General features: G+C 48.8%; 1 protein-coding gene across 1 annotated transcript; it reads right to left on the reverse strand.

Annotated features, from left to right (window-relative positions):
- Positions 1-23: 23 nt before the first annotated feature.
- On the reverse strand, positions 24-2,526 carry Aplnr (apelin receptor). The gene has a single exon (XM_042676573.1). It carries the CDS (start codon positions 2,289-2,291, stop codon positions 1,152-1,154), a length of 1,140 nt encoding a protein of 379 aa, XP_042532507.1. The 5' UTR covers positions 2,292-2,526; the 3' UTR covers positions 24-1,151.
- Positions 2,527-12,891: the final 10,365 nt, after the last annotated feature.

A 12,891-nucleotide genomic window follows, 5' to 3' on the forward strand; every position in this document is an offset into this window, starting at 1 on the left:
AAAAAGCAAGCAAGCATCCTCACCCAACCGAGTGACTCAGCACCAATGCCCAGGGGAGAAAAAAAAAGCTTGGGAGATAATGGGGGTGAGAGAGGGAGATAAGAGAAAGACTCGGGGTTCACAGTTCTGGAGGGAGCTGGAAGAATTCGGGTTGGGGGGGAGGAGAGCCAAGCAGCATAAGGTAGTGACTAAACACAAACACGCCTCCAGCCCCTCTTTCTCCGTCGGCCCTTCCCTGACTCTCTCCACTCATAGATGGGAACTCCTGGCTTCATCGGGGGTATGACCTTCTAATTTTCACAGACAACAGTGGAGAAGGAAATGGTCTTGAGAAATGGGTAGAAATTAGCATCGCACTGGGAGGGTAGCTCTCCCCAATCATTCTAGACCTTGGCTCTAAAAGGACAATGAACAGGATCTGATTTTAGGGAAGGGTCCAGAGCTCCAGGCTCTGAGGACTGGAAGCACTAATTCTTTACTGACACGTAACAACCACCCCCCTCCCTGCCTGTCCCCAGCCCCAGCCTATGCCCTAGCTGGCTCCCAGAAAACAGGATAAGAGCTTGACCTGAGTCCTGTTTTACAAGCTTCAGGATTCTTAACCCTTAGGAGCCCTGCAGAACCTATTCATGGAGAGGGGTTGGAGCTAGGAGGTGAGAATTAACAGTAAAAAGAAAGTGGCAAATAGCACAGAAAGTGGGAAAACTAATCAAGGAAAGCAAAGAGGATTAGAAATCTAAGGAATGGGTGGAAGGAAACTAATTTTTGAGTGATGACTCACACTTCAACATTTTAAGGTCCATATTATCTCTCCCCCCCCTTTTTATACAAATACAAAAACATAGACTCAGAGATTACAAGGTCTTCCTCACAGAGGCAGAGTAGCTCAACTCGGGTCTCTGTCTACAGGGCTCAAATTTCTTTCCACCACTCTCTCTCTCTCTCTCTCTCCCTCTCTCTCTCTAAGAAAGAACAAAAGAGTAATGGGAAAATAGGAGAGTAATGGGAAAATAGGACCAATCCAAGAGGCAGAGGACCGGGAAAGAGTGAAATGCAAGACAAACACAGAGTCACTGCTCCCTAATTCTCAGAGAGCAGAGGGAAGGGCTGGAGCAGACGGGAACTGCAGATTGCTCTCCCGGATCACAGCTCTAATCAACCACCAGTGTCTCTTGGCTGTAGGGGATGGATTTCTCATGCATTTGCTCCCCGCCCTTCCCCACATTGGGGCCAGGTCCCTGGCTGTGCCCTGAAGAGTAGCTGGCTGACTTGTCCCCACTGCTGCTGTGAGAGGGGCCCCCACACCCAGTCTGATCACAGCAGAGCATGGAGGTGCACACCTGGCGGAAGCGGGGGTCAAAGAAGGCGTAGAGGAAGGGGTTGAGACAGCTGTTCACGTAGCTGATGCAGGTGCAGTAGGGGTAGACGTTCATGAGGAAGATGTCAAAGTCGCAAGGCCAATGCAGCAGGCTGCCCAGCATGTACAGCGTCTTGACCAGGTGGTAAGGCATCCAGCACAGGGCAAAGGTCACCACCAGCACCACGATGATGCTGAGCAGCCGCCTGCGCTTCCGAAGGCCTTCGATGCGCTCCTTGCGGAAGTGACCCGCAATGGTTTGGGCGATGAAGAAGTAACAGGTCAACATGATGGTGAAAGGGATCACAAAGCCCACGGCAGTGGATGAGATGCCCAGGCCCACCTCCCAGGCCCACTCTGAGCTGGTGGTGGCCACGAGGGAGTAGTCCATATAACACTGTACCTTGGTGCTGTTGTCCATGTCCCCAGTGGTACGGAATACCATGACAGGCACCGCCAGGAGGGCAGCCAGCACCCACAGCACGGCGGTGGCCACGGCCCCGCTGACACGCAGCCTCAGCCGAGCGTTGGCCACGGGCCTCACGATGGCCAGGTAGCGATCAAAACTGAGCCCGGTGAGGCAGAAGACGCTGGCGTACATGTTGACGAAGATGAGGTAGCTGCTGAGCTTGCAGACGAAGGTCCCAAAGGGCCAGTCAAAATCCCGGTAGGTGTAGGTGGCCCACAGGGGCAAGGTCACCACGAAGGTCAGATCGGCCACCGCCAGGCTGGCGATGAAGATGTCAGCTGAACGTCTCTTCTCTCGGCTGCTCCGAAACACCGTCCAGAGCACCAGGCCGTTGCCCGTGGTGCCCAGAAGGAACACCAGCAGGTAGATGGCAGGGATGAGCGCCCCTGAGGACTTCCAGTCTGTGTACTCACACTCAGACTGGTTGTCTGCCCCATCGTAGTTGTCAAAATCACCTTCCTCCATGCTGGGGTATGGAGAGAAGATGGGCACAGGGGGCCTGAGCGTACCAGTTTCTTGGTATCAGCTCTGTCACCAACTCGGCAAGCACCCTGTGTTTCCAGCTGGAGCCTCAGAGGGTGACAAGGGCTGAAAGATGCCCAGCGGATCTTTCCAGCTCGCTGGAGATGCTGCCTCTGTTGCCTGGGACCCTGAACGGGTAGCTCTCTCCCGCAGACTTCCCTCTGCCCTCTCCTGCTCCCTTCAGACTTGGCCAAGATACTTCCTTGCACACCCACCCACCCCCTGAGTCTCTCTGTCCACTCTCTGGCCAGTCCCTTCCCTCCTCCCACCTCCGGGACAGCCCTCCCTCCCCCCACCCCAACTTGTGAGTCTTAAGATCTTGAAGTTACAGCCCACTTTTTTTTTTCCCCCTTTCTGGTCACTAGGCATGTAGACCAAATTCACCCCTGCTGGGCTGGGCTGCTGGTAGACTCCTGGGCCCACTTCCTCCCTCTTCCTTTAGCTGTCCTTTTCCTTTTAGCCTGCCCTTGGGAGCACTCCATCCTCAGCCAGTCCCTTCTAAATGGGACACATTATGCAGATTGAAATCTAGCCTGACCTGGAGCCAGGACAGTAAGGAATGGGGAAGGTGTGAAATTTCGCAGACTGGTCCTAGCATCTGGGAAAGCCCTCCTGCTGGGTATCCTGGGCCCCCAGCTGCCTCCCCAACTCCCACCCAACACCCAGTTCAAATTCCCACTAGCACCCTCTCCTTTCTTCTCCTCTTGCTTCATCCTCCTCTACCTTGACTTGTGTGTTCTCTCTCTCTCTCTCTCTCTCTCTCTCTCTCTCTCTCATTTTCATCATCACTTACAGACCCACAGGTATAAGGGGGATTTCTCTAGAAGGCTTAAATTAGCCAGCAGAGCTGGGAGTCTGCGGTTTGAAGATAGCATAGGAAGCTTCAGAAGGTTAAAGACAGAGTCATAGGACAAAAGCAATCCAGGACAAAATGATCTCGAGAATGGAGTCATTAAAGCTATGAGGAAACTGAAGATCCATCAGTCAAATGCCTTGTCCTAAATCACAAGGTGAGTTTTGTGATGATGCGTTGTCGGCTTGTCTTCTTCTCCAAGCCCGCATGGAAAACTGTTCTAGCATGTAATGGGCAATCGCTAAATAAGTATAGAGTGAGTAGGTGGATGGATTAGGGCGTAAGTGAAAAGAAGAGTCCACATATTTGAAGAGCATGAATTACTGTGTGTTGAGAGCACAGACAGCTCAGTCCACAGCCGCTTCTCACTGCCTCCCTTAATAATAAGACCACAGAGGGCCAGGAAGCTGAGCCAGGGGAGGAGGCAGAAACAGGAGGCAGCCAGCACTGAATACATGTCCCAGTCACAGGCTCTAGGAACTCACTTTGCCCCACCTAGTCACCCTCAGGAAAGAAAGAGGATATGATACAAGAGGTAAGATTAGAAAAACATACTCCCTTTCAACCACCCCCAAAACAAGGGAGGCTGCCTAAACTTGGGAAGGAGAAGTAGGGGTGTTCAACACAGGAAAGAAAGGGGGAAGAAAGAGAGGAGAAAGAGAGAGAGAGGGAGAAAGAGACAGAGGAAGGAAGGAAAGAGAAAGAAAGAAAGAAAGAAAGAAAGAAAGAAAGAAAGAAAGAAAGAAAGAAAGAAAGAAAGAAAGAAAGAAAGAAAGAAAGAAAGAAAGAAAGGAAGGAAGGAAGGAAGGAAGGAAGGAAGGAAGAAAGAAAGAAAGAAAGAAAGAAAGAGGGTGTGGGGAGGATTGGGTGGGGGGAGGGGGGGGATAGGAAGGGATGGGAAGGGGAAACAAAGGAGGAGGCTACAATGCTTGATAAGAAATGTACTCATTATCTTGCCCATGTAATTGTAACCCCTCTGTACAGTACTTTCACAATAAAAAAGGAAGAAAGAAAGAAAGGAAAGAAGGAAGGAAGGAAGGGAGAAAGAAAGAAAGGAGAAAGAAAAAGAAAGAATGGACAGAGGGAGGGAGGAAGGAAGGAAGGAAGGAACAGAGGGAGGGAGAGAAGGAGGGGGAAGAAAGGAAAGAAAAAAAAGAAAGAGAAGAAAGGAAAAAAGAAAGAATGGAGAGGGAGGGAGGGAGGAAGGAGGAAGGATTGAAGGAAGGAAGGAAGGAAGGAAAGAAGGAAGGAAGGAAGGAAGGGAAGGAGGAAGAGAAGGAAGGAAGGAAGGGAAGGAGGAAGAGAAGGAAGGAAGGAAGGAATTGAACAGCAATGAGATTGAACAAAATCAGATATGATAATCACCACATTCGAGGCAAAAAAATTTACAAATCTGAAATCCAGGGCCTGGAGGGAAAGTTGTTCAAACAACTTGCTGCTGGAATCCTCAAGCAGAAGTTCCAGACTCACTCACTCACAAGGCTCGGGCCAAAAATGAGCATAGTTCAAACAGCCAGTATGTACAATGTGGAGGGATAGAGACTGGCAAAGCAGAGTCTGCCTCTGCTATCCAAAGGAAGCCAGGCAGGGTGGTATCTCAGCTGTTCAGGAAACTGAGACAGGAGGGGCACTTGGGGTCAGGAGTTCGAGACCAAGCTGGGCAACATGGAGGCAACAAATTTCTATCTCCTAAGTGGATCAAGAAAATGTGGAATTCCATGCTTCCATGAGAGAGAATGACATTGTCCCATTTGTAAGAAAATGAGAAGACCTAGAAAAAAAATTATACTAAGTCCAAAGAAATGTAGGTTGCACGGTTTCCCTCACTTGTAGTAACGAGAACTTGTCTATGATATTCCTAGCAAAGGGTCACAATAGTCCAATTGCTAGGTGCAAAGTGAACTCCAAGAATTGGGAACAGGAGGTTTTTATTATGTACTGTTGGCAGTTATTTACCCTTTGTCTTGCATATTGTTAGGTTTAATTAGGTAGCTGAGAATGAGAACACCACACAGTATTCAGGCAGGAGGGAAAAGTTTATTTCCAGAAGGTGAGGGCAGGGATAGGGGGAAGGAGGGGGAAGCCACTTGTCCCCAGTGGCCCTGGCTTATCTAGGGAAGGAGCAGGGAGAAGGTGTGGCCTCAGCAGATGTGACCTCAGAGACCAGGGGCGTGATCTCAGCGAAAGGGGCGGTGACTGCCTCCTGCCTTCAGATGTCTGTGCCAGTTACCTAGATAATGCAGGTGGAGACAGGTACTGGGCTGGGGGGGGTGAGGGGAAGTGGGGAGGAATATGCCCATCTGCACAGCCTTCCCAGTGCACCTTGCATTTCAGCCTTTTAATAATTATGAAAAAGAACGCAGATTCTCTTTGGCTACTTCCCGCTGGCAAGGGGTGTAGACATTAGAGGCAGGAGGCAGAGATATGATCCCCTCTGGGTGAATGCAGCCGGCAGCAGCTGTCCCTCGGTGGTGGTGGTCTTGAATGAAATCTGGAAGAAGTCTCATGAGGCAGGGGCTGGGAAAACTGCCAAAGGAAGGGTTGGGGCAGAAAATTAAAAATTGGATGACTTAGCTAGATTGCCTAGTTCTTATCTCTTGTGTTCCAGGTTGTCCTGGAGGGAGGGGAGAGCATGCTAGACTGGTAAGCATTCAGAAGCTGGGGCTCGATTGGAGGCCTTGGTAGATGTCTGGATTAGACAGTGTGTATGGGAGACCCAGGAAGCTGCCAAGGCTAACCTATATGTTTATCTGATTGGCAGAAGGGAAAGAGAATCATAGAAACAGCAAGACAACTAGTATATGTCTGAGTCAAGCAGAAAAGGTCAGATAAGTTGATGTTAGGGAAATGAACCCCCAAGTTAAGTATTCAAATGTTTTCTTCTTTCATGCGATTGTTTCTAACATATTTATAAGATGATTTCTTTGCTGCTTTGTATGTCCCTCCCCCACGGTATAACCCCTGCTTTCACTGTATTTGATGTTGGTATAATTTGTGGAGGGGAAGGGCAAAAACAAATCGTTTAAATAGAGATGTACAAGTCATTATGTCGAAAAACAAACTTTACAACCTTGGTGGGGGGAAAGGATTGGGGGGGAGTATGGGAAGGGATGGGAAAGGGAAACAAAGGAGAAGGCAACAATGCTTGATAAGAAATGTACTCAATATCTTGCCCATGTAATTGTAACCCCTCCGTATGGTATTTTCACAATTAAAAAAGAAAGAAACAGCAAGACAAAGGATGAACAAATGCAAGCATGATTCTCACTGGACACTATGTTGGAAATGAACTTCACAACTTTCGGGGAAGAGGAGTAAGAGAGGAAAGTGAAACAAAATGAAGGAGAGAATAACAGAGTTCAAAAACAAATGTACTCATTATTTTACTTATGTAAGTGTGACCCTCTGTTCATCACCTTTTTTTTTTGCCAGTGCTGGGGCTTGAACCACTCTACCACTTGAGCCACAGTGCCCCTTCTAGCTTTCTCTGGGTATGTGGTACTGAGGCAAGCACTCTGCCACTGAGCCACCTTCCCAGCCCTTTTTCATCACCTTTACAATAAATAATAACCATAAAAAGACTATCTCAAACAAAATGAAACAAAACTAAACTCGAAACCAAACAAGAGCAACCAAGGAGAACTTCTCAGCTCTGATCTGGTTGTCAAACAGAAAAGCAAAACCAACATTAGCACGCCTTCCTATTTCTCAAGATAATTTCTAATTCTGGAGGGTTGTAAGAAAATTCCAGACTTGTGAAATGAGGCTCTTAGCACGAGATAAGCCATGACAGTGATGGGAAGCCAGGGCAAGAAACATTCCATTTAATGCACGGACACCCCCCCTCCCCATTTGGGGTGTATAAAAACCCCCACTTGTAGCTACTCAGGGCTGCTGGGTTCGGGTTGCCTAGGAGTAGTCCTGGCTGGTTATAATTGGTTATTGATAAATTCTTTTTTGCAGTTAATAAATCACCTCATAATTAAGATTGGGTTTGGAGTCCCCCCCATGGTCTGTTCCCTGGGGATCCTCAACTCGTTATACTTGTAAATTTGAGGAATTTATTCCTTTTTGTTCTTGACAACAAATAAACAAAAAAGAAGATAAGAAAAACAGATCCGCAAGTCTCCCCTTGGCAGTTTCTAAACAGGCTAAGCACAGGAGGTAGGAAAATCAGGAGGAGACCTAAAATGCAAAGAAATGCAGGGTGACAAACATGGACACAGCCTTCAGGTAGGATGGGGACATCTAGGAGAGAAGGCAAGAAGGAGCCTTTGATGACTCTTGTGGATGCCGACGTTGAAGGACGGGTGTGGCTAGGGTAGATTCTCTCCTTGGCTTCACTTTAGTGATGAGAAATTGAAACACAGAGTTTATAGTAACTTGGTTAAGGTCACCGAGTTAGTAATTATCTGAGCCAGAATTCTCACCACAGCTAGTTTCAACCCAGAAACGAAACCGCTGTGCTCCTTAAAGGACCCAACCCTTTTCAAGTTGAGAGTGTCATCAGGTAGACATTATAGAAATGTAGGATGACGCTAGGATATCTGTAATTTACTTCAACTGAAATGTTTGGGACCCCAAGAAGACCACCAGAGACCCAGATCGATGGAATCAACAGTGAGGTGTTTATTGCCGGCTAGCTCAGTCTTCCGAGCACACAGCTGGTGACGCTGAGAGGTCCTGAGCACAAAATCAGCACAGCTTTTATAGTATTGAACCAACAAGTTTAGGGGATTTACATGATTGGTTAACATTTATAAAGACTGCATAGTACTGAGGTTTGAGGCCACCCTGACCACACTGCCCTTTTTTGAACTACCGTCCACGTTTGATGATTCAATGGTGATGGTTGCAAAACCATTATGTTCTGTTTCTGGAACACTTGAGCAATTGTTCTGTTTCTTAAGGCTGTGCAGGGTTGAAGGCAACTGAGAATTTTTTTTTCCTCTGAGGGCAGCCTAGCACAAGCTGATGGGGTTAATCTCAAATTGGAGTTACTTTGGCTCTTCATAACATGAACTCTTTTGAGGAAAAGGCGTAAGGTTAAGTGGAATATATTATAAATGTATGGAAATATAACAAATCCCCCTCTACATAACTAATGCAAACTTGTTCTGTGTGTGTGTGTGTGTGTGTGTGTGTGTGTGTGTGTGTGTGTGTGTGGTACTGGAGTTTACCTGGTGCTTGCTAGCCAGACACTTTACCACCTGAGCCACACCCATAACTTGAAGAAATGGGTGGGGTTAGGACAGGTGGAGGGGGAAAATGACAGAAGGGGTGACCTTAATCGTTGTACTCATAAATTGATATGCTGAACTGAAACCTCTTTGTACAACTACTTAAGGATCATAAAAGAAAAGCAATCAAATAAAAATAGTTAAAATTAATAACATTAAAATGTAGGTGAAACTAAAGCTCAGTATTTAGAAACACTGCCTTCTAGGGCTGGGAATGTGGCTTAGTGGTAGAGTGTTTACCTAGCATCCATGAAGCCCTGGGTTTGATTCCTCAGTACCACATACACAGAAAAAAGCCAGAAGTGGTGCCATGGCTCTGAGCTAAAGAAGCTCAGGGACAGTGCCCAGGCCCTGAGTTCAAGCCCCAGGACTGGCAGGAAGAAGGAGGAGGAGGAAGAGGAGGAGGAGAAGGAGGAGGAGCAGGAGGAGGAGGAGGAGGGAAGGAAAAAAGGAAAGAAGGAAGGAGGGAAGGAAGGAAGGAAGGAAGGAAGGAAGGAAGGAAGGAAGGAAGGAAGGAAGGAAGGAAGGAAGGAAGGAAGGAAAAGGAAAGGAAAAGAAGACTGTCTTCCAGAACCATAAATAGCAGTTCATGTCTGTAATCTAACCTACGCTTAGAGGGTCATAGTTCAAGGCCAGCCCAAGGATAAAGTTAGTGAGACACCCATCTTAACCAATACCTTAACCAAAAGCTAGGTACAGGGGCTGGGAAGGTAGCTCAGTGGTAGAGCGCTTGCCTTGCATGCATGAGGCCCTGGGTTCAATTCCTCAGCACCACATAAGCAAAAAGAAAAAAGCCAGAAGTGGTGCTGTGGCTCAAGTGGTAGAGCACTAGCCTTGAGCTGAAGAGCTGAGGGACAGCGCCCAGGCCCAGAGTTCAGGCCCCACGACTGGAACCCCCCCTCCTCCCCCCAAAAATAAGCTAGGTACAATGGTACATGTCTGTCTTGCCATCTACAAGGGAAAGCATAAATAAATGATTCAGGTTGGCCCAGGCATAAATGTAAGACCCTGTTCAAAACCTAAGGCAAAAAGGGCTAAAGGCATGGCTCAAGTGTTAGAGTACCATCCCTGCAAGCACAAAGCTGTGAGTTTAAATTGCATTACCACGAATAAAGTATATGTGGGGGGAGAGTGGGGGGGGGAGAGAGAGAGAGAGAGAGAGAGAGAGAAGAGAACAAAGGAAGGAAGGAGAGAGAGGGAAATAAAAGGAAGAGAAAGGGAAAGAAAGTAAAGAGAATCCTGCCTGTGAATAGTCTACATACTTAGGAACAATGCCATAATCTTGATCTGAAACAGCTCTGTGGCCAACCACTGCCAAAGAGAATTCCTGGTTGCCTGGTGTCAACTACAAATCTACCAGAACCCTGCCTGTGGGGTTTTGGCAAACAGTGCGTGGTCAGGGAAGCCAAGAACCCTGAGTCACAGCTCTATTCATCTCACAATGCACTGAGCAGGAACAACCTGGGGCCGGCCCGTTTCTGTATGCTTGTCTATTTTTCCCCCTCTTTTTAAAAATCGTGCGTATAGAAGAGCTTTCTTGTGACTTTCGGCACAAGCCCATAATGGACTTCGATCAAACTCACCCATCTATCACCCTCCATGTTTTCATGCTTATCTAACAGAAGTGCTATGCAGGAAGCCAAATGTCTCTCCATATAACCAGAGTGCGGGGAAACCGCCAGCTGCGTCCAACTTCCTCAGGGATGGGCCTGTTATAAATGAAAAGTGTTGCTCTGAATATCCCAGGAGAAAGACAGAAGACAGAGAGATCTCTGGGGCTCCCAGATCTTCCCTGATCCTCTCAGAAAGGTTCAGGAGCCCAAACCCTTTGCAGATGAGGACACAGAGGGAAAAGAACAAATAACTCGAAATAGCCTGGAAATCAAGTCCCTTGTCTCTGTGTCTCTGCTGTCTCACTCAAATCCTAAGCCAGATCTAGGATCCTGGAGACACGATGGAGAATATAGATGCATCTCTTTAATGCTCAAGCCTCTGGCCTCCAGAGTTCATTTTAGACTGGGTGGAAGGGGGTGGGGAGGGGATGAAGGACCAGATTCATTGAAAGAGGAGAGGACTGAGCGGGAGACCATGATGGAGATAGGGGGCTGGAGTGCCAAAAGCAGCTAAAGCCAGATGGCCTGCATGTTCCCCACAGTGGCAGCCTGGCCCCTCAGCCAGCATGACTCTGATCTGTCTCCGTCCCTCACTCTATTATCCATCCCAGAAGGTGAAAGATAGCAATTAGGGGCAATCGCTGAAGGTTGGCAATGGCCCAAGGCTCAGAAGTTCCCATGTACCAAACACACACTAGACCCACGACCCATACCTGTTCATACACCTCCTCCATCCAACCCCTGGTAAATGTTGAATTAGAGCAACAGAACTATGCTCAGCAGGGTGTCAACACCTTGGGTGTTCAGTTAGGCCTATTAGAGTAGCAAGAACACTTTTTCAAGCCAGGTACCAGTGGCTCACGCCTGTAATCCTAGCTATTCAAGAGGCTGAGATCTGAGGATCAAGGTTCAAAGCCAGCCCCGGCAAGAAAGTCCATGAGATTCCTATCTCCAATAAACTACCAGAAAACCAGAAGTGGCACTGTGGCTCATGTGGTAGAGCGCTCACTTTGTGCTGAAAAGCACAGGGACAATGCCTAAGCCCAGAGTTCAAGCCCCATGACTGACAAGAAAAAGAGTGTGAGGCCCGGAGTTCTCTGCACTGATGTATTAATCTAGGACATCTGGCAATCCAGGACCTAGCGCCAAATTGTTAGCACCTGGAGAGGCCCAAGTTTGTTTATTGAAGGAGATCTGTTTCCTGGGTGATATCTTCAGAGTGTTATGTTGTGATGAGTCTGAGATGAAGAACTTTCTGGCACAGGCGCGCGCGCACACACACACACACACACACACACACACACACAATCACCCTAGACCTGCTTCAGTAGCCTTCAAGGAGAGCCTAGCCTACGGTGTCAGTCACAGCCCTCACCGTCCACCTTCAGGCTGACTCTTGACCTGGAAAGCACAGCCAGGTGTGGGCCTGTGCCTGTGGGTATGGGGGCCCCTGTATCCCTTTGTGACCACAGGTTCTTTGCATGTGCCGTGAGGCAGGTGCTCGAACCGGACTTGTGTCCCACGGAGATATTGGGAAGAGGTGCCCACGCGTGTGGAAGAATGTGTTCCTTTGAATAAGTGTGTATATTATGCACACATAGAAGACAGTGCTTGCTTGTGTGTAATGAGATGGTGTGTGTGTCAGTGAGCATTGAGTGTGGGGTGCACACATTTGTGGGGGTGAAAAGGTGTGCTCGCTGCAATCCTGAAATGAAGGATCTGGAAAAACATCCTGCGTGGAGCAGTGGGAAAGGATGGCTGATGGAGTTTCTCTAGCAGCTGGAGACCTGGAGTGGGGAGGCTGGAACTCTCTCCCTTGCCCCACCCAGGCCTAGCCAGAAGCCCTGGGCTGAAGACATCTCAGTGGAGAGGGCTGCTTTTCTCTATCCCTCTCCAACTTCTCACCTCCTCCCCACAGCCCTGCCCCCCACCCCCACCCCAGCCCCTGACTTGGGTCCGCTTACAGCTGGTGAGGAAGAGATGGGAAAAGGAGGAAGAGATGGGAAACAGGCCGGGATGGAACTCCAGAAATCCATCTCTCCTGCCTCCACACAGCCCTATACCACCCTGTCCCTACCCCCGCCCCACACCCACACCCACACACTCCTACTTTATCTGACCAAGAAACAAATGCTGGGCTGCCTTTGGGCAATCAAAGCAGCCCTCCTCCTCCCTCCCTCCCCCCACTCCCAGTGGCATTCTGTCCATTTGGTGCTACTTCCCATTCCCAGCCCATACCCCCAGCTCTCTGCTAATGCACTGCCTACTAATCCACTCGCTCAGCAAAATACCCCTCCAACAGCTCCAAGGTGTCCACCTGCACCATGCCTCTGAGCCCCCGCACTCACGAACGAAGAGGTGAGGACCAGAGGCGATATATAAAGGCCATGCGCTCACATGCTGAGCAGCCCCACCAAGAAAGGGGCAGGGATGACTGCATTTTTTAAGATAGTATAGACTAGGGGAGACCTCTCGAGAGGCTACTTCTGAGTAGCACTGTTCACACATCGTTCACACCTCCCTTTCTGGGAATTGATTTCTCATCTGTCCCTAAGAACCCTGGACCTCACTTTCTGGGAGGGGGGAAGGGGGGAATGCAGCTGCTGCTAAACAGAGTGGTCTGGAGACAGGTTTCTTGCAACTTGAGGCCTAAAGGGGAGGTGAACTGATTCGTCTCTCCCTCAGGGGTCAAGAAGATCAGGTGACAAATTCTTCTTCTTACCCTGGCACCAAGTCCTAGGGATGGCTCAGACTGTGAGCAGCCGAGGGAAGCCTTTTCTCAAGCTCCACCCACCATGACTCACCCCCCCCTCCTTGCCCACCAATATCCACCTACC

The sequence above is a fragment of the Dipodomys spectabilis genome, unplaced genomic scaffold, assembly GCF_019054845.1.
Source record: "Dipodomys spectabilis isolate Male_0828 unplaced genomic scaffold, ASM1905484v1 ptg000030l, whole genome shotgun sequence".
Classification (NCBI taxonomy): domain Eukaryota; kingdom Metazoa; phylum Chordata; class Mammalia; order Rodentia; family Heteromyidae; genus Dipodomys; species Dipodomys spectabilis.

Bases quoted from the DNA above. Each gene is read 5' to 3' on its own strand.
- Aplnr (XM_042676573.1), bottom strand. From the start codon at position 2,291: ATGGAGGAAGGTGATTTTGACAACTACGATGGGGCAGACAACCAGTCT.